At 42.8% G+C, this 25586-nt stretch overlaps 1 protein-coding gene across 6 annotated transcripts; it reads left to right on the plus strand.

Moving 5' to 3' along the window:
* The first annotated feature begins 123 nt into the window (after nt 1-123).
* On the plus strand, nt 124-25265 carry CREBRF (CREB3 regulatory factor). 6 transcript variants are annotated; one of them, XM_087754250.1, is made up of 10 exons: nt 124-247; nt 9076-9253; nt 10216-10357; nt 11223-12306; nt 12830-12931; nt 16622-16816; nt 18754-18943; nt 19362-19435; nt 19841-19963; nt 20205-25265. In XM_087754250.1, the coding sequence occupies exons 3-10, from the start codon at nt 10247-10249 to the stop codon at nt 20318-20320; spliced, it is 1995 nt and encodes a 664-aa protein (XP_087610376.1). In that variant the 5' UTR covers nt 124-247; nt 9076-9253; nt 10216-10246; the 3' UTR covers nt 20321-25265. The 6 variants fall into 6 exon arrangements, with proteins under 6 accessions (XP_087610376.1, XP_087610373.1, XP_087610375.1 ...); XM_087754247.1 differs by having other exon boundaries at nt 10232-10357; XM_087754249.1 differs by having other exon boundaries at nt 10232-10357; nt 12833-12931.
* The last annotated feature ends 321 nt before the right edge of the window (nt 25266-25586 follow it).

Consider the following 25586-nt stretch of genomic DNA (forward strand, 5'->3'; position numbering starts at 1 on the left):
TTCCCCCGTCACGTGACGGGGGCGGCCCGGCCGAGGCGGCGCCCCATTGGCCGACGGGGCGGCGGGCGGCGATTGGTTGGCGCGGCCCTTTCCCCCGCCCGCCCGCCCTCCCCACGTGAGGGGGGCGAGTCACGCGATTTCCGGGAACCCGTCAGGAAGGGACATAAACAAAACAAACCCCGAGCCGCATGGGGGGTCCGGGCCGGAGCGCGCGGGGCCGCGCCCCCTGCTGAGCCCCGGCCGCCCGGTGAGTGCGGGCCGCGGCGGCCCCGGGGGGCGGCGGGGCGCGGGGGGGTGTGTCTGCCCGGCGGACGGGAGGGGAGCGGCGGGAGCCCGCCGCCCCCTCCGCTTCCCCTCGCTCGGCGCGGGGGGGGTGTGGCGGCCGGTGCTGTGGGAGAGCGGCCGTGCGCGGGGGGGAGGGGGGGGGGGGGGTCCGGTACCGCCGGCTGCCGGAGCGGAGGGGTCGGGCCGGTGGCTGGGGGGGCTGCGGCGGGGACGGAGCGCGGGCTTGCAGCGAGTTGTCAGCGTCCGCTCCAGCCTCCCTCCCTCGGGGCGGCCCGTGCCTTTACAAGGAAAGCGTCTCGCAGCGAGCGCCGGGGAAACGAAAGCGCCGTCCCGCCGGGGGAGACCGGTCCTGCTGGTTGTGCGGGGGGAGAGGCTGCCCGGGTACGCGGCGCCGGTGCGGTCGGCGCTGCTGCGGCGGGGATGGGGCGCAGCGGGGCTCGGCGGTTCCTGCGCTCTGTTGCTTTTCCAGGCTCGCAGTCGCCTCCTCCGCTTTCGACCTGTTTGAATGCTCGGGACGGCCGGGGCTGACCCGTGGGTGTGCGGGGTCTCCCTGCCCGGGGCGTGCCGGTGCCCGGCGGGAGGGCTGCGGGGCCGGCGGAGGCGGGGAGGGGTCCCGGGCCGGCGAGCGGCGGGGCAGGGCGGCGGGAGGGACTCTCCCCGCTCCGCCACGGCGCTTTATGTAACTGGCTGGGGTGGGGGGGTACGGAGGTTCACCGGCGAAGGCTGAGCGGCTGCCCCGGCCGCTGGGGAAGGGGCTTCCCGCGGGCAGCGGGCGATGCGCTCCGCGGGAGGCCGGCCCGGCCGCCCCCAGCCCCGGCGGGAGCCGCGGGGCGGGGGCTGCCTCCCGCGGGGCAGGGGAGCCCTCCGCGCCCTTCCCGCCGCGCAGGGGCCGCGGGGGGAGGCCGGCGCGGGGTCCCGGTGCCCCGCGGGCGGCGGACGGGGCTCGGGGGCGCCGGCGCTGCGGCCGGTCCCCTCCGGAGCGGCGGAAGGGGGTTTGTTTACATGTCGCCTCACCCTAGCTTGAAAGGACCGCTGGGCGGGTGAGCGGCGTGGGCGGCGGCGAATGGGAGCGCGCCTGGCTGAGGAGGGAGCCATTGAGCGGGCGGGGAGGGCGGGGCGGGGAGGCGGCGGCCGGGCTAGGCTGCGCTCCGCGCTGGCTGGCGGGGCGGCCATGTTGGCTGGGAGGTGTGTTAGTGGGTCAGGGGCGGGGGCGCGGTGCGGGCCGGGGGCCGCCCGCGGCGGGGCCGGGGGCCGGAGCGGTGCCGCGGCCTGCGGAGGGTGCCCGCGGCCCCGTCCCTCCGGAGCGCTGTGCCTCAGGGCGGCTCTCGCTCCTGGGGGTCGGGCCGCCGGGGTCCGCGGGCGCGGCCGGAGCCGGCCGGCAGCCGGTGCGCAGCCCGCGGGTGGGCAGTGCCCGCACAGGGGTGATCGGTTCCCCGCTCCGAGGGGAGGACGGGGCGCGGTCCCGCCTCCTGCTGCGAGCCCGTTCCCGCAGGCTGGACTTATAAAATACCGGTAACTCCCCCCGGCCGCCTCCGGAGCTGCCTCCGGGGCCGCCTCTGGCCCTCAGCGTCCCCCCCCCCCGGGTCCTCGAGGCCTCCCCGGGCCTGGGTTAAGCTCCCTGAGTCGGGGGCGGCTTGCCGAAAGCCCCGGTGTCACCAGGGACCAAAGCCTGAACTTTATTTCCCCTCCGCCCCGAAGGCCCACCGCCTGGACGTTATTTTACGCGGCGATGTTACGGCACCGCTGCGCCCTGGTCCCCCCGGAGCTGGCTCTGGTTTAGGGCGGCCAGCAGCGCGGCCAGGCCAGCCCGCAGCGTTGCTCAGGGCACCGTCCAACGGAGCTGATCGGGTATCAAAGATAATTTAATGACCAGAATTCACTGTGTCACGCTCCAGTATAAAATACACGCTCTTTTTCAGGCTTCTCTACGCAACAGGCTGAACAGTTTGAATCATTCAGCTATGCCAGCTGAAATGTTAACTTCTCATTTAAAGTAAGCGTAGCCTTCATGTTGTTGCCACCTGAGGGTAACTTGTTGAAATCATGCAATACATAGCCTGCAAAACAGAATCGGATTCTGATACTGTCTTTTAAACATTTTAAAATGTTTTAAAGGTGGTGGTAAAAGGTTGGTTAGCCTTTGGCCTCAGGTTGCTTAACCAAGTGGCTTCTAAGCATCCTCGTGGGGAGGGTTAATTATTATTATTATTACGCATACATTTTCATAGTAAGAATTATAGAGGGGCAGACACGGGTGCTTTAGAAACTTGGTCGATTTTTATTGTTGGCAACTTAAATGAGAAGTTGCATTTTCTATAGGAAATATATTGGGCAATTGTTTTAACAGGGAAGGTTTCTTGTAGAAATCTCAATGCTCAGCGACAGTACTTTTTAGGGGCATGAATAACAACTCAGAGACCTCATACAGTGCTTTGTAGCCAGTAGTTTACCTGAGCAAAGAAAGAATTGCTTTGTGTCTGATGGGAGCATTACCTGATAAGAGAAGCCTGCAGCAGAGGCATCAGGCCGTTGAGCATCCTTGCCATGTCTTTTTTAAATAATGAGAGTGGCAAAAGAGCTTTTTGAAGGACCAAAGGTTTGAAGCCCCTTCAGCGTTAGCAGGAATTAATTGGGAATAAACAGAAGCTTCTCTCCAGCTAATAGGCCGATAGTGTGGTATAAATAAAGGAACGCACTGGGTTAGATTCCCATGACTTGCATGTCCATGCTGTGTGGTTTGTGAAGCCTAATTAAATGATGTTTTAAAATAAAAGTTTGATAAGGATATTTGGCACTTCATAAGAAAGGCTTGAAAATTTGCATTGGCTTGAAAGTCAAGCCAAAAGTTCTCTGAAAATCATAGATTTTAAGGTTTAGACCTTGCCATAGTCATTTCCATGATTATATTATTATATTAAAAAAAAAAATCCTCCTTCTCTTTTTGAACTCTTACGCTGTTCTTTTTTTACCTTTTGGACTATTTTGACTGCATTTTTCTGATTTGTTGCTGGCTTTGAAGTATGCTGTTCTGGTAACCCGTTTCTAACAAAAGTGTAACAAAACATAATTTTACAGTATGAAGAGTAGGCTAGATTGTACCAGTCCCTTCATCAGAAGAGGTTTTTTTCTGGGAACTACAGAACTAATTTTTTTCTTACCCTGAAAGACTTTGCACTGTCAGAAAAAAATATAGAAACAACCATCATGTAGGGATGTAGAATATTGCTGGAGCTTGTAAGCTAAATTGTTGTCTAGTTTTGCTTTCGTTTTCTGTCATTGCTTTGGCCGCACTCTGCTTCAGGAGAAATCTCGGGCTTAAAAAAAGCATGTGAATGTTAGTCTTACTGCTAATTCTCTTGTGCAAACAACTGTCCTGACTCTACAGTGGTATTTTAATAAAGGTTTATGCAATTTGTATTTTAACTATAAAAAGTCTTTTAAATGAATTGAAGTGTGTTAATATCGTTCTAATAAGTTTAACATGCTGCACATCCCACTCTTGGCACTGAAATAATAATAAAATCTCAGTCTTTGTTCCAGAATGTACAGAAAAGCTAGCGCTCCTAGCAGGAATATATTATTCTGGGCATAGTTGTTATAAAATACGCAGATGCAATACGTTGTTTGTTGGTTTAAAAAAAAAAAATCACTTTTTTTCTTCTGCCTCTTGCATTATGATCAGTTATTGGCATCTGCCTATTTGCTCACGCAGTCGTGCCGAAGTGGAGTACCCCTCCAAAGGCGGGTAGCTGGCATTGAGGCGTAGGGGTGTTAATTCAAACAACGATCCTAGTGCTGTGTTCTTTTTGGTAATTCTTTGACCTGAGGTGTTGCGTGTGATTGGAGACCAGAGCTTCTGTTTAGTAGTATCACTTCCAGATCTTGCAGCCTGCCTGCCGTGGGCAAGTAGGATTGGTAAAATAATGTTGGGGGCGGAAGGGAAGGTCAGCAGAGGAAAAGGAACAAAGACCGTGAAGTAGCAGTTTCCCTCTCCTGAAGGGAAGAGGCTTAAAAGAAGTGAAACAGTCTTGTATCTTTAGTTCTTTCAAATGGCAATGCTCTGTCAGACTTAGGATCTGGGTGTCTTAAGCAGCTGTTGCTTGCTCTCCGGGATAGGGAAAGCAAAGGGCATAATGTCTTAGATGCTTATGCTGGCATTTTAATACAGATACCTCACTGAGAAGGTAGAGGGACTTGGCTTCTTTGGATGAGCAGGCTATGGTGGGTGGAAGCAGAGGAAGACCTTTTACAAGAGTCTCTTCGCTCACCTGCTACGGAAAAAAAAAAAAGTAACAAAACCCCAAAAAAGACACAAAAGAAAATTTAGCATCTTTGTGGTGGGGGAGAAAAGGAAAAGAATTTTTTTAAGCCTGGCTAATAATTCAAGCAGCATATAGAAAGAAGGAAAAAAAAAACACCAAGACCATTACACTCAGAAACAAAACTAAGAAAAATGCGTTCTGCGCTTGAAGACCGCACTGAGCAGAGCATGTTCTGTAATAGGAAACAAACTGGCACAAACCGTGGAAGGAGAAAAAGTTTTAAGAGAAGCGTAGGAGAACGTCTTGCCTCTCTAACTGTAGGACTTGGTAAAATGTCCAGATACAGCAAACGCTGCATAGTACATAATGGTTCTTTTAAAATACGTGGCATAGTTTTTGTGCATTCTCTGAAACTCAGAGTTCAGCGTTTTGAATGTTTTAGCCCGAGTTTGTAGGTTCAGTATGGACAGGCTCTTGCGAGGTGCTGGTTTTTTATCTGCATCAAAAATGTAACTACAAACTGCTGCATGATGCACGGTCACCATCATGAACGGTGTAATTGTTCATGTAATGTATTTATAACAGGCGTTCAGCTGCTGTGATAATAAGCACTGTGCAGTCAACAAAATGGTATAGCGACTCTCCGTGTGCTTTTCAGCTTGTACAAAATACACATCTGAATTGAGACAGAAATAGCAACTTTAGTTATAGCTGCAGTACAAATGATTCATACAGGTGACTGAGGAAGACTTCCAGAGTTGTCAAGCTGAAAGCTGGCAGTTTAGGGTTTTCTCTTGTAGGGACTTCTTTGGAGATGATGGGTTGTTGCAGAAGGGTGCTTGACTAGTCCCGGGAAGCGGCACGTGCATGGTAACTGCCATGCGTCTCCGTAATGCTGCCTGTTTTGAGTTTAGGTCCTGCTGTCCGCCCGTGTAAGTGTACTGCTGCACCAGTAATGTCACGTAATAAGCCTGCCCTTAGATTGTTTGAAGTTCAGTCTTCCCAGGTGTCTTGGGACCACTATTAAACTATTTTAAATGCATGTTTTCAAACAGTAAATATGCATGCAGAGGATTTTTATTAGCATTTGTCATTAGATTAATGAATTATTAACTCTATAGAACAGGTTTTGATTACTTATCGATGACTGGTGGGGATTTTAACCAATGTATACATGCATGCCTCCATCAGCACCCCAAATTCTTAAATGTGAGATGAACGTGGCAGTTCCTGAGATGTCTTGCCCTTCCTCACGCCCAAGCGAAGGAGCGAGCCTTCTCCTAGGAGCAGGGGCGCAGCTCTGCGCTGCCGTGACTCAGGAATCTGCAGACGCAGAACCAACGCAGGGCCTGGTTCCTTAATCACCTTAATCTGATTGAACCGCGGGCTGCTGCCAAAAGGAGCGGCGGCGGGGCCTCGGGCTGTGCATTCCACCTGCCCTTCAGTTGCTGTGGAGCAACTACAGGATTTCGCCTCTCTGTCTCTGCGTTTGGGAAGGGCCCGTGTAAGGCATTAATAAAAATTGTCCTGAAGCAGGAATTCCTGCTATATTTATCTTCGGTAATTCTTATACCACTGTTCTTGAGCTCTGCCGCGGATCTTTCAGCGCATTCAAATCTGTATTCATTATAGATAACGTAACAACTGTACTATTCTGTTCTAACTCGGGTCTTGAGCCGAGTGCCAATAGTGATAAATTCTGTAAAAATGGGACTTCAGCTGTGATCCACAAAGTTACTTTCCTTCACAGCGAGTTCAGATTTTACGTCCGTGCTTCCATATGTGTCGTTGACTTCTACTATGCATCTTAATTTACCGGTTCGTGAAAAAATACTGGTAGTTAAGTGTGAACACTGGGAGCCTTTTCATGAAGGTCTGGATGATTCTGGGAAATTCAGAAAGCGGTTGGAAGGAGGTCTGCTTTGATGGGGGCACGAAGCATGCCCAGATGGGGCTGCTCCCTGAGGCAGTGTCTTTTTATGGCCTCCCTGTGTTTCCTCCCTCCGTAGAGCTACCAAGAAAAATCTGATGTTGTGGAACGCTTGAATAGGTCCTAAGGAGATTCAAATCACATTTAAATATTAATATTATAAAATTTCAAGAATGAAATATAAAGAGATTTAGGGGGACGATCAGATTAGCTGATATACTGCTTTGACCCAGGAGCACATACACCGTCATTCCTAAGTGGTGCTATGAGTTTATAGCTAAAAGATTACTCCAGTCTTTGAGACGGTAAAAGTATTTTGAGCGTTTATTGTCTGTTTCGAGGATTTGTAAAGGATCCAAAAGCTCCCTGGTCCTGACACTTGGAAGCGTTGGTCGGTTGTTACTCAAACCAGTGTCAGTACAGATTAAGTTTCACCCCCCTTCCCTAGTTGTGTCTGAAAGGCAGTGGAATGGCTTGAGGTACCTGTTCTAACAACAACGTGACAAAGAATAACTGGTAAAGAGGCAGCAAACGCCTCCTTTCCGTCCCCTTTATATCGTGCGGGGCAGAACTTTGGCAGTCTCCATGTGAATGATGCCGTTCTGGTGTTGGCGTCAGCGTATTAATCTGATGTTCTGTGGAAAACGACGTCAACCTCTGCCGCTCCGTATGTCAAGGAAGTAAGGTGCTACTCAGGTATGGATTGGTATTAAAGATGATATCCTTCTCCCCTCTTTCTTTGCGTATGAGAACATCGTATGTTTGTTTTAAAGAACAGATTCTGCTAGGTCAGGCCAGGTTGAAAAGTGAATTAGTCCTTCGTGCCAGTTTGGCAGCACGGGCAGGACTAGTTCTGCTGCGGTGCGGCCTGTGCTGGGAGAAGGGAGACGGGGCTTGTTGAGGCACGTTGCCCTGGGATGCAAACTAACTTTAAATGTCACTTTAAGATAAGTAAAAAGAGTTCCCTGGAAGTGTTAGAGCAGAAAGAAAATTTTCTCAGAAGGAACTGGCACTCGACGCAGGGCCCTACAAGGAATGGCTTGCTTTGGCAGTGGTAGCATGGTTTTACTGAGAACTTGTGTAGAACTGGACTCGTAATTTTTCTTTATAATCTAGCCGCTCTTTGAAAAGCAGTGTGTTTTGATAAGTAAAGACTTCTTCGCATAGTGTCTGTTTTTACCGCAGTCTGATGGTATATATGCTGAATACAACAAAATAGCTGAGATACTATCTGAAAGTAGGAATAATCACGGGGATGCTGTCATGTGCTGGCGGGAGGAGGGTTCTGAGCGTAGCTCCGCTGTAGGAGAACACTTTCACTTTACTATTTGTTTTTGAAAACGAGAGAATAAACGTAGCCCGAGCAGGTTGCACCAAAGTCTGACTTAGGTCAGCAGTGCTGAGTGAAGAACTCTGCTCAAAGAAACAAATATATTTTAACTGATAATGCTGAAAAACTGTACAAGTATGATGGTTCGGTTTTTTGATTATGCTCCTCTAATGCTGCTTTTTTGTTAAAGAGACTTTTTATATAAGGGTAGGGATCTTGCAGGCAAGCAAGACGGTAAGAAAGCAGCATCCTTGAAGACAATGCAGTTACGTTAGATACTAAGGTTTGATTCCATGGATGATATTTTTATTGTTCTTTTTGATATAACATTGTTCTTTTTTACTTCCTGTTACTTATTTTATGAGTCTTTTGTCATACTTCTAGTGTAGATATAGTTACTGATATTTGTGCTATGGCGGTGCCTGCTTTTCTACAGTTCAGTTTTTCCTTATGTTGTTAAAAAATGCAGGATTAAGCAGGATATGAGGCTCGGAAAAGTCTTTAGATATACATCTGAAGTAGCAGCAGGTCTATAGAAGCTACTAAACTGGTAAAATTACTAATAGATAAATTGGACCAATTTCAACATGTGCCTTACTTGAAATTAATAGAGGAGATATTTTATTAGGCAAGTATGTGCCAAATTTGGCACAAATTTTAATTTGTTCTGTTGGGGAAGCCTGTCTCTTCCCTTCCTCTGCTGCTGGGCGGTGAGCGTGCTTGCTGTGATCCCTCTACCACTAGATGTTGCTATATGAGTGATTGATATAATCTTATCTGATGCTGGGTGGATTAATCTCTTAAGAAAAGGAGGAGATATCGCTGAAACAGTATTACTGCCTGTTCTGAAATTAGTATTTTGAGACGTTTGCCTGAGACATTTTTAGAATTTATTGCCTCTGTTATATTAGTCATAAAGATTGTTTCTCTCTTGTATACCCAGCAGTATGCTAGTCATTATTTCCAATTAGGCAGGCGTTTCTTTTCATATGTCTGTGGAGCTCGTGGTCTCGGTAACGAGGAAAAAAGGCAACAAAATGTAACTCGGCCAAAAAGGTTTTAGCAGGAACTCTGTTCTGTAGCATCTGTGGCTTTTCATTTGATGAAAGATGGCAGGGGAAGACAATTGCTGTACATTCCAGCATGAGGAATAATCACTTTTCGGGGAAATTTTTTTCTTTACTTCACTGTGGCTGTTTTTTAAGCACTACCTTTTTGGTGAAGGATTACTTACCTCCTTGGGGGTTTGCTGTGTTTATTCTACACAGAAGTCTACAAATAGAAGAGCTCCACCGGCGTGAACTGAAGTTGTCCTAAGGAAAAATTTCATTGCATGGATTGTGTAAACTCACTGAGACTGAAGTAAAGCTGGAAAGGAACCTACAAGTGAATAAAACAAGAAGTTTGGAATTGGATTTGGGGAATCTGGGCTTGGAAATGCCTCAGGTAAGTCTGTTGTGATTTTATTTGCTTCTGTAAATAATTCTGTTTCCTTATTAAAAAAAAAAAAGAGAGTTTAAGAGAAAATTTGACTGGCATTAGTAGGAAGAATTAAAGGGTGTATATTTTTTAGGGTGGCAGTAGTGTCTATGGTGGAAGCTATGTTGCTGCTCTTGGTGCTGTATTTGTTCACACAGCAAGATTTGGCAAAGTTGTCGCCTTGCCGAGGGTGGATGCCTGGAGAGCAGCCTTTTATTACTGCAGTGATTCACACATCAGCACACTGAATGACTTTCAGCAGTACAGTGTTTCTCCCTTCCCAGCCCTCAGGGCGAGTGTGTCTAGAAGAGAAATAGAGGTCTGGAATTAAATGTAGCAGAAAGCCTTGCTGCCCATTCCCTGCATACCCAGTCATCCTGCATAATGGTTTTTTTGCAAAGTTCCACTTCTCTCTCTCGAGGTATAACACTCTTGATTTAGTTGTAATAAATTTTGCTTTTGTTACAATCTCAGGTGGAAGTTTTATGAGCTCTAATGGTTCTAAACCCAGTCAACACTGCTTTAGTACAAAATGGTTTGTATTAGGGTGAAGGCCCTGCAAGCGTGTGGTGCCTATTGATACTCACAGATCTTGCCAGTACTCGCTTTCCTCTTCTAGAAATGCTAACATATCCCTAAGCTTGGCAAACGCATGAGAATTTCAAACCAACAAAAAAGAATGACTGAGCAATGCTCTTGCAGCTATATGATGAATACAAATGTGTCCTTTGATTAAAGAGCTGCATGTTGTTAGCTGCTCTTAAAGCATTCTCTCTCTCTCTCTGAGAAATGACACGCTTATCTGTGTAGGTAAAAACCTTCCAGATGCAAGTACAGCACAAATTCAGAGACTTGGATGAAATGGCGATACTCTTTATGTTTTGTTGAAGTAAAGAATATGCCTTTTTATAGCATGCTTCAAATGTCAGCATCAATTTCTTGTAGCCCAGTGTGAGTGGAATGGACCCTCCTTTTGGGGACGCCTTTCGGAGCCATGCATTTTCAGAGCAGACTCTGATGAGCACGGATCTCTTGGCAAGCAGTTCAGATCCAGACTTCATGTATGAACTGGTAGGTCATCTTTCTCTGTGCGTACATAACTTCCTCTCCTTGACCAATACCCTGAGTTTGTGTAGTAATAAAGGGGTATTTGTTCAAGAATGCTAGAAGATTATTCGTTACTGCTAGCTACTGATTAGGGAAGAGCCAAACTGCTTGTCCAGCAAATGTGATGCTTCCTCAGTAGACGCTCCTTAAAGCTGGCGGTCAGGAGAGGCTTGATATACAAGTCTCAAAGAGAGCTGTGTTGATGTTATGTAATGATGCTTGAGACTCTTCCTTACAATCTTTTCTGCAAGAGCAGCTATATGCTACTTCACCCAAGCTGTGAATGCAGGGGAAGCAAAATAAAAGTTGACTCATGAGCTACTTACACTAGCATTCTTTTTCTTACCCCCCACCCCCCCGCATCAAAGGAGAAAGGTAGCTCGTAGTCATTAACTGATCGTGTTAGAATGAGGTTTTCCAGGGAGTGGTAAACTTGAGCATATTCTGTTAAGCACACAGCAAAGACTGACCTAGGTTAATAGAGATTACAACAGCTCGCCTGTGATGTCCTTCATATTTTAAATGCGTGGATGTTGGTACTAGTCTAGTTCCTGATGACCAGATGCATTTGCAGTAGCAGAAAAAGAATCCAGCAGCATTTGACTTGTATCTTTAGCAATCTCTTCAGAAGTATCTGCTGCTGAAGCATGGAAGCTGGGCTTCATTCTGACCTTGAAAAGAAGCTTTTAGTTGGAAGCTGAGGTATCTTCATATGTTATCGCTCTCTTACACTTCACTGGAATTAAGCTCACCGTACTAGATCAAGTAGAGGACAGAGATGATTGACACTTTTTTTGTATTAATTTTTAACTTGTCTTATTGTGCACAGGACAGAGAAATGGACTATCAGCAAAGCTCCAGAGACAACTTACTTTCAATGGAGGACTGCAAAGACCTTGAGAACTTGGAGTCTTTTACGGACATCCTGGACAAAGAAGCTGCTCTCACCTCAAAGTGGGAGCAGTGGGACACCTACTGTGAAGACCTAACTAAGTACACTAAATTAACCAGCTGTGACATCTGGGGAACAAAAGAGGTGGATTACCTGGGCCTTGATGACTTTTCAAGCCCATATCAAGATGAAGAGGTGATAAGCAAAACGCCGACACTGGCTCAGCTTAACAGCGAGGACTCCCAGCCCGTTTCTGACTCACTCTATTACCCTGATTTGCTCTTCAGTGTAAAACAAAACCCTTTAAATTCTTTGTTACCTGGCAAAAAAATTGCAACCAGAGCAGCAGCCCCAGTCTGTTCCTCCAAGAACGTTCAGGCTGAGGCACCTTTGTCGGACTGTGTTCAGAAGGCAAGCAAACCTGCAACTCAGCCTGCTTCCAGTACACAAATCATGGTGAAGACCAACGTGTACAATAACGAAAAGGTGAACGTTCATGTTGAATGTAAAGACTATGTTAAAAAGGCAAAAGTAAAGATCAATCCTTTACCGCAGAGCAGACCAGTGCTGAGCCAGGCACATGCTGATGCAGCAAAGGAGAACACCTGCTATTGTGGTGCTGTAGCAAAGAGACAAGAAAGAAAAGGAATAGAGTCCCCGCATAGTCACAGTACGCCTCCTATATTGCCTTTTAAAGAGACTCAAGAACTGCTCCTCAGTCCACCCCAGGAAGCCCCAGGGCTTATTGTGGGGGAGAGCAGTCTTTCTGCCAGCACATCGGTGTCAGATTCTTCGCAGAAGAAAGAAGAGCACAACTATTCTCTTTTTGTAACAGACAGTTTGGGTGAACAGTCAGCCAAAGGAGACCCCGAGGAAGATGAGGATGATGAGGATGATATTGAAGATGAGGACCACGATGAAGGATTCGGCAGTGAGCACGAGCTGTCTGAAAACGACGACGAGGAAGAAGATTATGAGGATGATAAAGATGATGACATCAGCGATACTTTCTCAGAACCAGGTACCAGCAATGTTGGGCTTTGTTAACATGGAGGTTGATGGATTGGTCTGCCAAGTAGGAAAGAATGGTTTTGAATGCTTTATAGTTACAGCTGAGCAGCACTGATCTTAAATTATGAACTTCCAGATTTTCTAAGTGCTTTGCAAAATGTAATTAATGAAAACTATACAAGGTCTCTATTGCCCTGTTTCGAGAAAAACTGCATAAACTGCGGTCATGCAACAAAAATAATAGAGAATACAGGAAAATCAAGCTTGTAGCCTAAGGTCACAGAGTAACTACCTGCATTTGTTGTCTTCTTTTTTCGTGGCTTGATGATAGGATGTGCAGAGCTTTCTAGTGCTTCAGTAGGTTGCTGCTTTGAATTTATCCAGAGTTGTATCTCTTGATAGCTGGTATGAAATCATAGCCCGCGTGAAATAATTTTGTAATTACTTAAGTCCTGCTGTAGGTACAGTTTTCCACACAATCCAAAGAATACCTGCCACTGAAACTAATAGAACCATTTCTTGGTGGTTTTCAGCAGTAACACTTAGTGGGTCTTCAAAGGATACTGAATTCCTCTCTTCTGCATGTAGAAATGGAGCCTTAACAACAGAAATAAGAACTAACCTTCACCTAGAAGGTAACAAAGCGGTAACGTTGTGTAAAAATAAAATCTGAAGGGAAAGGGACAGGACTGTAACCAAGTATTAGTTTCATTGTAGAAAGTATTATAATATTCACATTTTATAAACGCTTTGTAGTAGAATATAAGCATTAAGGTATTCAGACGTTTGGCAATATATAACTTTGGGGGGGAAAGCAGCCTTTTTAGAATTTTGCCTTTTTAAAAACAGCAGCTTCCCTAAAGCTTGTCAGTGTGTGTCGTCATGAACTCCCAGATCAAATTATTTTCTAAGTAGATTTCCTGAGTTGGCATTGAACTTGTTAAGCATTATGCCCTTTATGTTACTTGTACATGTACATAACATGTTTTTATTAGCATTTTCAAACCTCTTCCTCCCTCCTTCTGAATGGAACTCCCTCTACTTTCCGGGGCTTTGAGTAGCTATTACAGCGCTGTAATGACTGCTGTACCGCACGGTGCCTTGCAGCCCACGGAGGCATGTTGCACAGAAAGCCTGGTAGCCCTGAAAAAGAGATGTCCTACTGAAATGCTGGGATTTCGGCTGGTGGAATTACATGAACTATTTGCCGTTTATTCAAATTTTACTGACAAGCAATTGCTCTCGCCTTCTAAATACAACTGCGTCGTCCAGGACAGGAACTGAGGAACTTGGCTTATACAGGCTTGCTAGACCTTTAAGTGAATGAAGCCATTCACCTTGAGTATGGTGATACTAACAATTTCATCGTATGTTTAGATTATATTAGAAAGTAATTTCTCCAGGTATTTTAATTGTGTCGCTCTTGTACTTTGTGTTGCTTTTTTACCTTTAGAGTAAAGGGAAATGCTATGGATAAAGTTTCTAAAAATAGGCATGGCACAGGAAGATTTAACCTTCCGTAGTACTGAAACCAAAATCAGTTGAGAATTCTAGAGTGAAGATGTAATTTACTGAAAGTACAAAAACTTACTCGTTATTGCTGACCCTCTGATGTATTTTATACGCAGTTTGCTTTTGTTTATTCTTCTTCATGTATGTTTTTGGAGTGCCTGAAATGCTTTCTTAAAGCGTTAGTGTTGTCTGAAGAAATACTTGGATATAGTAAACTTCAGGAACTTGGAGAAATAATTAAAATGTGACTGGCTGTTGGGCAAGTTTGGGCAACAGTGTTTTTATTACCACCATGATAGAGATTTAGCAATTCTGGTCACCTGCAAAGGTAATTTATTACGGGAATTATCAGCCCAGGCCTTTTTTAGTGCTTAAACTTCTTTTGCCATTACTAGTATATTTTTACCTATCTCATTTAATAGAAATATTTGTAAATGACTGCTTCTCCCATCAAGTAGTCAAGAGATTCCAGAAATGAGTGATGCAACAACTGATTCAGTTTTCAGTACCACTGGAGAAGAAATAGCTGAAAGGGGAAGGTGCTTGTGGAGACATGGAGGTTGTTTAAAGAAGTTGCATTGCATCTGTTCTGAGCAGCTGGACCATCAGCTGGGGGACAAAGACTCGTAAATGGTTTGACAGAAGTCAGTATGATTAAATAATAGAGAGCAGGGTTTTTTCTGGTTTTGTTTTGGTGGGGCTATTTTTGCTTTTGATCTGGTAAGACACAGAAGTCACGTCTATCCTGTTCTCTGATTTACTTAGTTTAACCCTATTGAATTTAAACCTAGAACCATAGTAAGGGATGTGAACAAAGATTTTTAGGAGGGACTTGCGAAGGGCTTGAAAGGTAAATACAAGAACCCTTTCAGATTTCTTAGAAGCCCGCCGAAGAAAGTGAGGCTGCTACATGATCTTTGCTAGGAGGAGAATTCAAGGAAGATGAATACAGTGCAGAAAAGCTAAACAGATTTGTGGCACTTCTGTATGTTACGGACTAGGTTAGGACGTGGTGCACTAGGTTATTCTCTGTAACTTTAAAATAATAGCAGGTCGATGCTAGAGTTGCAAGGCAGGATGCATTAAGTCAACATAATTTCAGTTGCTAACTTAATTACAGTTTAAACAAGCAAACAGGAAGTCTTGATTTTAACCTTGTACATTTGTACACATCAACTCTTAAAGAGATTTGTTTTCATCAGTTGGCTTAATTCTGTATTATCATGAAGATGGGCTAAATTTATACATCTCTATATAATGAGTTCCATAGCTTGACTTTTTTTTCAAGTGGAAAGTAAGTGGGGTTTTTAAGAGTATTTTGATACTTATGTCAAACAGCATTTGGGTAAAATGGAAGTACAGTTAAAAATATTTATGGTATTTGAACCTATAATGTAAATTGTCATAATCATTTTGGCTATACAAGAAAAAATGTTTTATAAAGCATGTTTCCTTGTTTGATTTGCCTTTAAAATACTGTCTTTTTAATAAACCAGAGAATCAGAGTAAATGAGTTGATGAAATGATTAAGAATCAGAACTTTAGAACTGATTTCATCCTTCTGCGCACCTAGCTTTTATTCGTACTTTGGGTTATGAGGTGAGAGTCAAACCAAAGCAAGAAGGTTTGTTTTTTCTCTTTCAGCTGGTTTTTCAAGTGCAAACAGGCTCATTGAATGGACTGTTTTAAAAAGAAGAAAGTGTTCTTTGTGCTACTGTTAAAAGATGAAGCAGAGCTCAAGCGTAGGGGGTCAAGGCTTGTTAAGCTCACAGTCCGTTCAGTGGTTGGCTTTTCTTTAAGCTTTGTCAGTGTATGTGGTGTTTTGAAATGCATTCTTTTTTAGGTAAATGTGAACTGTTATATAGCATTTTATTACAAAAGGTGATGCAGTGGTTTGGGGTTTTTTAACCTTAGTATAGGTTGTCTTTGTTTTCTAAAGCATACCTAGGATTTTAAAAACTGTGGTTTGTGTTTACAAAATTACGGCATAGATGTTTACGCAATGTGGATAGTGGCATTACGGTTTCCATGTACTTCACGAACAGTTCATCCTATCAAGTGCATCATAATAGACCTCTGATCACTTCCCTTCATCCCACTAAAGAGGTGAGGAAGAGGTTGAACAGCTTGTGTCCAGATCCCTTCAGTTCAGATGGTCTCTTCTTACGGGTTTCAGGTCATCGTCCCGATAACAGAGCCCCCTCCTCTAGGCTCTTAGAGACGGGTGGTTTGATTTATTTCCCAAAGGTATTCGAACTCAAGGAAGAGCAGGAGTTGGACTCAATGATCCTAATGGGTCCCGTCCAACTCAGAATAATCTATGATTGAATAATTTTGCTTTCTTTATTAGTGTTTTGCTAATCCATCTTTATCATCTGCTTCTCTTTCCATGCTTTTTGATTAAAGATGAATTAAACCGTGGAGGCGAGTTAGGATTATGTTCCTGCAAATTCATGGAGAAAATTGTAGGGATGGAAGAGCACTTTCCAACAGCTGGGTCCTGTACCCTGCAGTGGAGGGACTGTGGGGGAGAGGAGCGATAGAGCTTAAGGGGGCAGAGAACGTAAAGGGGCTTTCAATGCATAAATAATTTGTCTCTTTTCAACTGATGAAGCACCATCACTGGCTCAATGCCTGTTCCTGGATTTAAGGCAAGTACCCGGTAGTAGTTGATGCCGAAACCCAAGTCTATTAGATAACGTAAAACAGGCCTTGTCTGTGGCGTTGCTCCTAACTTGAATGCTCAGTCCACCGTTAAAGGGCTAGAAACAGTTTTGTCAACATTATATAAACAATGCAATGCATCCTTTTAGGGTATGAAAATGATTCTGTGGAGGATTTAAAAGAAATGACTGCAATATCCTCTCGGAAAAGAGGCAAGCGAAGATACTTCTGGGAGTACAGCGAGCAACTAACGCCATCGCAACAAGAAAGAATGCTGAGGCCGTCCGAGTGGAATCGAGATACCTTACCAAGTAACATGTATCAGAAGAATGGCCTCCATCATGGTAAGAATAGCGTCCTAGTTATACGTGAATGTCTTTCGTTCTGACACCTTCAGTAGCCAAACTCTCATACTTGCAAGTGCTGAGAAGTTGCGTTTTGGCCATGAAAATAAGTGATTAAAACACTGCAAGTCTGTTGCTCAGTTCAGCAGAGTTCTGCACAGTGTCCAAAGAAGGCACAGTGAACATACAGTAGTAACTTTCCGTGTGGTTTCTTCCCAAGGAAAGTGGATGAATTGAGAATTGTAACTTCCAAGGGCTTTCAGTGGAAACCCCAAGAGTTCGAAATTTTCTCAGTGCGGTACTGTAAACATATTGGATGGGTCACTTGACCGATATTTGCTCCTCGTAGCTGTGAGTTTCAGTCTTGCTTGTGTTAGAAGTAAGCTGGAAGCGATCTGAGATGCCAAGTTGACATGAACCGCAGTATGAACTGAAGGACAAGCAATAAGGCGTAACTGTCTCGTTTTGCTCCTCCCTACTTGTTTCTCCCACCTATGTGAATGCAGCACAGTGAAGCAGTTACTCTTCTGTGAATAAACTATTTCTTGAAGATACCCTCTGAGAAACTTAAACCAACTGGTTTTATAAAACTGTGTTTTATTCCCGTAACTTTTTGATGAGCAATTTGCTGTACTGCACGCATGACTAACACCACCCAGAACAAACCACTCTTAGGAGTGATGTTTGTTTTCTCGTCACAGGACCTCTTTGGTAGGCTGCTCCATTTGATTTTGGCTTTGAAGGGGAAAATGAAACCAGCTTCCCTGGTTGTAATGTTAACGTTCCCTTACAGTTGAAAATTGCTCTCTCTAACATGGCAGTTTACCTTCTGTTAAACCAGAAGATTTTTTGTTGTTGTTACTTGTAGATTTATTCAGGGAAGAAAACTTTTTTTTTTTATCTCCTTAGTTTTTATATGCTTATTTATCTTGTAGTGAAATATCAGTACCTAAAGCCCCTACCACTGTTCCTTCTTATGAAGGCTTATATCTGTACTTGTAATTAAACAACAAATAACCAAACGTGCCTCGAGGACTCAGTCCCACCAGACACTTGGAGGAGCAAGTGGCCTTTAAGTCAGGTGCGTATGCGAGGGATTTGTAGGATCAAACATGATTTAACATCCAGAAGCTACAGAATATAACATATGCAGGATTTTTTTATTTTCACATACAGCCATGTACCACGGTTATCTGCCATCTCAGATAATCATGCTAAATTATCAGCACTCTAATAAATATTTCCGGAGCAGGTTTTGTTAAGTTTTATTAGCATTTTCTTGCAAGTGTCTGTAACAACTGGCATTTTTAATAGAAACTTAGAAAAAGACACATAGCAGTGGCAAAGAATCTTAAGGAATAAAGACTTTTTGTCTTGTGTATTTCCTCAGGAAAAACAGACCTTAAATAGCTTCAAATACATACAAAAGGGGTTGACTAGCCTTTATCTGGATCATTGAAGCTTGGTATCACTGAAGATCATTTCCGTACCAGGCCTTGACACTCTTTCTTAATACAGAACTTTAGCAATAATAAGATCATTTAGGAATTTAATCAACTTGAGTGTGCACGAGGATATATCGGCTGAACACATGAGTTAGAAAGTTACAGTTGGGGCAAAACAACTGGGTTTGAACTTGTGACATACATTTTTCCGCACAGTTGTGTGTATACCGTCGGTCACATCCAGTAGCCTGGCCAGCGGTATTTGCTCTCATCTGATCTGGATATAATATGAATTGTACAAAGCAGTTTGTCTGGAAATGCTCTTTCTATTGTGAAAGGCCTTAGGGATCACGTGATTCCAGTCCATTCTCTTGTAATGAACAAAGGAACTTAAACTGCACCCAAAAAACTACATATTGAAGAATGTTTTTTTGCAGGGTTGTGTATGTATTGTGCCACTTCCCAACCCAATTTTCTGCATATTTACAACAGGAAAATATGCAGCAAAGAAGTCACGGAGGACTGACGTAGAAGACCTGACTCCCAACCCCAGAAAACTTCTACAGATTGGTAATGAGCTGAGGAAGCTGAATAAGGTGATCAGTGACCTGACGCCAGTCAGTGAACTTCCCTTAACGGCCAGACCGAGGTCAAGAAAAGAAAAGAACAAGCTGGCTTCCAGGTACGTATTAGATAACGCTACATGAAAGTACATTTGCATTACTACAACTGTACGATTAAGATCTAACTAATTTTTGCCTCAAGAGATCCTGCTTCTGCAATGGGCTAATTACCAGTTTATCAAAGCAGGGCAACTGGCACTTTGGAGATGTAGTTTGCCTGTTCCCTAGGTAGCGATGTATTTCCACTGGAAGCTGGCTTATTTAGCTGCAGGGCAAACGATTGATACAGTGATAAAATCCGTCAGTGTGAAATGTGAGCAAATACAGGTAGCAGAAAGGCGAGTGAGTAGATAGATGATTTTGTACGTCACAGCTCTGGCAGTATTGGTTGATAAGTTCGTGTGGCAAACAAACAGATGCTCTTAGTACTCTGGAATTTTTGTTAGTGTTCTAATTCTTCCCCTCTTCTTACTATAGGGCTTGTAGACTAAAAAAGAAAGCCCAGTATGAAGCCAATAAAGTAAAACTCTGGGGTCTCAACACGGAATATGGTAAATACAACTCTTCACATCTTAATTTTTCTTTTGTTTGGACAAGTCTGTGTTTTGCACCATCATGTAACCTGGGTCATACCTGGCAGTTTATAGAGAAAACAGGGTTGGTACAAACCCAACAGTTTGGTTGGTACAAAACCAGTCCACTCCATAAAGCGTACGTAAATTGGGTTACCTGCAGTGTTGAGCTACTTTTCGGCTGTAAATTATGTAAATGTATGCATGTGATGTAAACATTTTTGAAAATATGTTTACAGATGTAAACTGTTACATCTTAATTTTTACAGTAAGCGTGATGTGACACCTTTGACACTTACAGATAACAGTGTGTGGACAGCTGTGGATCTCTTTTGCTCCAGGGGGAATGTGCTGTAAATCTAAGCCAGGTTTTTTTCTTTGCAGATAATTTACTGTTTGTGATCAACTCCATTAAACAAGAAATAGTTAGTCGGGTGCAGGTTCCTAAAGATGACAGAGGAGTCAACATGGAACAAAAGTTGAACGTACTTATTAAAGACACTCTTGGTAAGCAGTAAACTTCATGTGTTTGCGTGTATGTGAGGAGACAGAGAATCTATGATACGTTAGACAGCAGACAGTTTCTGGAATAGAGAAAAGAAAGAAGTGCTTCCTAATTTCAGTTGTCTGTGCCTTTTGGCTGGTTACTAACCAAAGCTTTCATTGGCTTTGTATTACTTAGAGGAACGTACAGATACGTGCAATGGAGAGTAACCTTACAGCACGTTTCCTTGCCCTCCCTTTGTAGGACTCCCTGTAGCTGGACAGACATCAGAATTTGTGAATCAAGTTCTAGAGAAGACTGCAGAAGGAGACCCCACCGGTGGCCTTGTAGGGCTACGAATACCAATGTCAAAAGTTTAAGACCTGACTTCAGCCGTTCCCACTGGTCAGATTCCACCCGTGCTGTCAGTACTTCCCTGTAAATGGCATTCTGGTCTGCATGTCAGTTGAGCATTACGTAAACACTTACAATTAGGTTCCATTGTTTTGAAATAACAACGTAGTAAAAGAAATCAAAGCATGATATAAAATGCTTAATAGCATTTTTGGAGCATAAACCAGATAGTTTCAAAGCTGCTTTAAGCTTAAATAGAGAGATGAGGATTCTTTTTAAAATTATGTTATCTAGGACCAGAATATATCACTTTTCTTTTAGAAGCAAAACCATGTTTTTGCTAGTAAAAGTTTGTAGCACATGCCAGACATTGTGACAGGTTTATGCTCCAAGTAAAATAACAGGAATTGTTTTTTTGGTAAAGCTGTCAATTTAGGGAGTTTTTGTTTTCTTTTTTTTTTTTTTTTTCTTCAGTAATTGGATTTTCTTTTGTTCTTCTTAAAAAAACAGTAAGCTTTCTTTGCAACCATTAACTTGTACATAGCACACGTGGCATTAGAGCTAGTGTGCCATATAAGACTTTAATTTTCTGAGCTTAATATAGTATTTAAATGTCTGTGCAAGCAAGAGAAAAAAAGTATATTCTTTGTGCCTTGTATTTTGGGGGGAGAGCTATCAGTATAAGCTGGTAAAGTTTTGTATGAAGAAAACCCTGAGGGGAAAAACCAAGATGTATAGATGGTAAGATTATAGGTTTTAATGTATTTGTTCCAGCTCTTAAAATTTTTGAATGTATATAGGAATATGTTGAAAATGTAGATATATGCCACAGAGTCTATGTATTGTATAAAAGATGGCTCTAGAAAACTCAATTTCGGTACTTTGGCCGGAAGAAAACAAATACTTGCACATTAATGCGATTGTTTATTTTTGTACCAAAGACAAATGCAACTGATATGGCGAACTGCCAGTCTAAGTAAAGTTTTGCACAGCTTATATGATACTGTACTGAATGTAAAAACAAATGAAAAAAGAAAAAAAAATTAAAGGTCAGGGTTAGGGATCTTACTGAACTGTGAATTTTTTTGTTTGGGTCCAATTATCTACAGAAGGAGCATTCATACATAACAATATTATTTTGCTGTTCTTGTAGTTCGCTTCCATGGTAGATAAGTTGGTGGCCGTCTCGGAGTCTTTAAATCTTTTTTCTCTGCACTTACTGTAGGAGATTTTAATATATTTGGATTTTAGTAAGCTATTGGTAAAATAGTTTTCAACTTTGAGAATTTAAAAAAAAAATATTTAGTTTGTTGTAGTATACTTCCACCAAACAACCAAAATAAAATTATTTTTATTGTAATTTGTATATATGTAAAGAGAAAAAAGAGCTACAAATATCTAATTCCTTAGTTGCCACTTTTCCAGTTGATGTATTATTATGCATGTGATGTTTCCAAGGATCAACACAGGCTTCAAACAAAAGAAAAAAAAAATTTATAGACTTTTATATTTTTGTACAGGTATTTCGAAACTAGCTTCTTCAAACTTATATGTGACTTATTCTTGTTAATTCAGTAGTTTCTATGATTGAGGAATATTAACACACAGTTCTTATTTGCTCTTCTGCTAATAAGAGTTGGCTTTGTAGTCAGTGTTAACGTACAGATTAAAAGCTTTAGCTTTCGGTGAGAAAGTCCTTTATCTCAAGGCAAGATCATTCTCTGGTTTCATGGACCGCCCGCCCCCCCCCCCCCCGCCCCGTTCCTCCCTGTTCTTTCTCTCCCTATTTAAAGATGACAGAACACTGTTTACTGAAAATAGAAATACCAAATATTTTCAAATGTAGCTGCTGAAAAAAAAATGCAAAAGTCCATGAAGGCTTTCTCCCCACTCCCTTTGGGGAATTTCTCCACTTCTAGTTTGTCTGAGTTTGTTTGTACTGTGATTCCTTTTTGTTTATAAGTAGATTATTTTTATATCCAAGCTTGTACTATAAAAAAAAGTCTGAATCGGTAATAGTGCAGTAAGAGCGGCCGATGAAGGTGGCAGGCCTGCCGCGTGCTTGCGAGCGTGCACGCAGCTTACTCGGTGTCTCAGTGCTTTGGAAGACTCGAAAGGGAGGAGGAGGCCAAAATACCACTACTGAGCTGTACAGCAAGTCTTTCCTACAGGAGACTGAACAAAGACCCTGGGCAATTTAGGCAAAACTTTGTAAATCCACTTCAGACTTGCAAACTCTGAGTGGAGCGTGGGTGGTTTTGTTTCAGGTGGTGGTGCTGGTGCTAGGGTGAGGCGAGTTGCTGCTGCTTTGCGCAGGGGGTCAGGTGTATCCCTGTCGCGATTCTTGCCGACGGTGCAGTTACTCCGGAGGTGCATACGGCCCGTAGAACCCCGACAGAGAATGTCTCTTGGGAAGTTAGGGCCGTGTCCGTACCCAGATTTGAATACTGTCGTTCCTTCCTGATGAATGCTGTTAATGCGCTGCTCAGATACCAGAGGGCCTTACGCCAGATCCAAGCTGTGTAGGCAAGGCAGCGTTTCTGAACGTGAAGAGAGCAGTTTTGCAATCAGGTAAAAACTTCTGTGACAAATTAAACTGACAAGGTATTAAAAGGCCCCTTTTTTACTGCTCGGAAATACTGGGCAAATACAACTTTATAGCTTTTTATTTTTGTCTGAAAACCAGAATATGATTTTGGTCTCGCATTTCAAAGTAGACTTTGAATCTTTAGTGAATTCCATACCCTTGCATTTCAGTGTTTTCTATGTATTATTTTAAGTTAAAGCTTTTAAATAGTTGAGCTTTTTAATGTTGACACTTTATTTTGTACCTATTTATATGTATGTATATCTTAGAAAAGCACTTTGTTTAAAAAAAAAAAAAAAAAAAAAAAGAAACTGCGTTTTATATGATTCCTGCCACTTGCTGCTAACTCTGGGCTGGTCAGAATGCTGCAGCGATACTTGATATAAATAAAACCTGGCAGTAAAATGTAGAGTAAAGATAAGACCTTTTGCTGGTTTAACTTTATCATAAAGGTGACATAGGCAAGCTGTGCAGCTTTACATTTTAACCAGGGGACTCTGTGGCATTTAAACCGTCTAGAAATGGTTGTACTTTAATGCCAGTAACAATCTGCTTCCTCTAGTGTCATTAAAATATATACATTTAGTGTATACTTATCACAAACAAAAATCTTATAAGGGTATAAAAACCAACAAATGTACATGTTCTGTTTCTTGGCAATTGTGGCATGCATTTTTGGATGATCTTTAGAGAAGACCGTTTTCTAAAGATTTTCAGTGTTCATACATGGTATGTGGATCTTAATGAAGTCCTGGATTTTTTTGTTTGTTTTTGAGTGTAGGCATTGTGAATATTCACTTTTAATCCTATATCCAAAAACAATTATACATTTTTGATTTAACACAAACGAAAGCTCTTCCTTTTTCTGATACACTGGATTCTCTAGAATTTGTTTCCATATTAAAAGCATGCTGTCCTAACTGCTCTTGTTGAGATCTCGTCAGTCTGAACTTCGGTGCCACACTTTGAATCGATGGACTGCTCATTCTGCTGTACCATGTATGAGTCGCGTCCTTTCCTTCTTCCTTCATGACAGATGATGATGTGGCTTTATATTGTGCCTTACTCGTACATCTAGAACTAAATGTTTTTCGTTCCCTCTGACCTCTCCGAACCTAACCCTTCTGAAATCGAATCAGAACTGCTAAAAGCATCCTGCAGAAAGTCGGGATAGATCTGATTGCAGTTGCTCTCTGTAGCAGTCCTTTTGTATTTCTATGGAAGACCAGTTTTTGAATGGCCTTGCAAAACGAGGGGGTGCTCACGAAGGGTGTTTTTGAGCCCTAAGCCCCTTTTGCTAACCTTCCTTCTAGGGTTTATTGAACACATTTACTGATACTTGGTGAGTACTATTTTTTTTTTTTTTTGGATGAGAGAGACTTACTACTAAAGCTATGTTTACGTGTGGATGGGCTGGATTTTCTTATCATACTGGTTGAAATCATTGTGATTTAATGAAGTTGCATTGCTGTAAAGCTGATGTGAGAGTCAGGCTCAGCTGTGTTCAGTTCCTAATTCTGCGTAGCTAGACTTTTTTCCATACTAAGAGGGCCAGGAAAAAAGTGATTGTTTTTTGTTTGTTTTTTAAAAAAAAAAACCAACCAAACAAAAAAAAAACTAAAATGGATGAAGGGTCTTTTAACTAACTTAAAAGCAACTAGACACTTCTGAAACACAGCGGTGTCAGTTTTGATTTTATTTTGAAAAGATTCCCGCCCCCTAATATTTATCTGATGTTTGCCTTCATTAATAAAACAGTTAGCTTATTCACAAAATATAAAGACTGGATGTGCTTTTCTTTTCCATAACTCGTTTAAACATAGCTATTTTTTTTAAAGCTCTGAAAGGCTTTATCAGGAGAATTTCAAAGGGTTGTATACAAGTTGCCTTCAGCAGAAACAGCAAATGCAATTCTGTTCCTCAAACATGCTTGCTAGTCTTCCTGAAATTCTGTTGAGGCATAACCCAGTTATGTACTGCGAATGTTAGGATCTGTATTTGGCCTTGAGACCTGAATTTCAAGAATGCATTTAATCATGATTTTATTTTCTTTTTAAGTTGGAGGCTTCAGTTGGAATCATCTAGTTAAGTGTGCTGCTAGATGTGGTCTTGGCTTATTGACACAGCCTTGCACACCGCTGAGGTTTATGTTGTTTACCCCAGGGATCATGTGAAGTACATTTCAAACAGTTGCTGCTTCAGTGACTGATTCTTCTTGTAACTGTATTAAGGGCATTAGTATGTTGAGAAAACACCACTCTTGAATATCTCCCAATATAAATTGGGACTCTTAAATGTCATTAATGAAAGATGGCACTTTTAGGTTATATTTTCTTTGCAGCATACAAAAATGTCTCTATCTTTCTACAATTTACATTTCACAATATGCCATGTTTTTCCCCCCAATGCTTCTAGCATGATAAGAAGGTGTGTGTGCGCACTGAATTATAATCCTCAGCCTCTTAGACATTCATGAACTTCCACAAGAGCAAATACCGACTATGCATTTATTGTCTTTCTAATGAGCTGTGGAGCCGGAGCTATTTTAAGCCGCACTTTTTCCACATCCCCCTCCTAAGAAAAAAAAAAAAAAACCTCCAAACGTTTTAGGTAACATCAGCGTTCTGAGTTTCTGAGTCGAATATTTTGTAGTCGGGTATCTGCGTAAGTCAAATTTGGGTGAGTGAGCTACTGTAAGGAAAACT

The sequence above is a fragment of the Nipponia nippon genome, unplaced genomic scaffold, assembly GCF_047370975.1.
Source record: "Nipponia nippon isolate SJK-2023a ecotype South Korea unplaced genomic scaffold, ASM4737097v1 scaffold_17, whole genome shotgun sequence".
NCBI lineage: Eukaryota > Metazoa > Chordata > Aves > Pelecaniformes > Threskiornithidae > Nipponia > Nipponia nippon.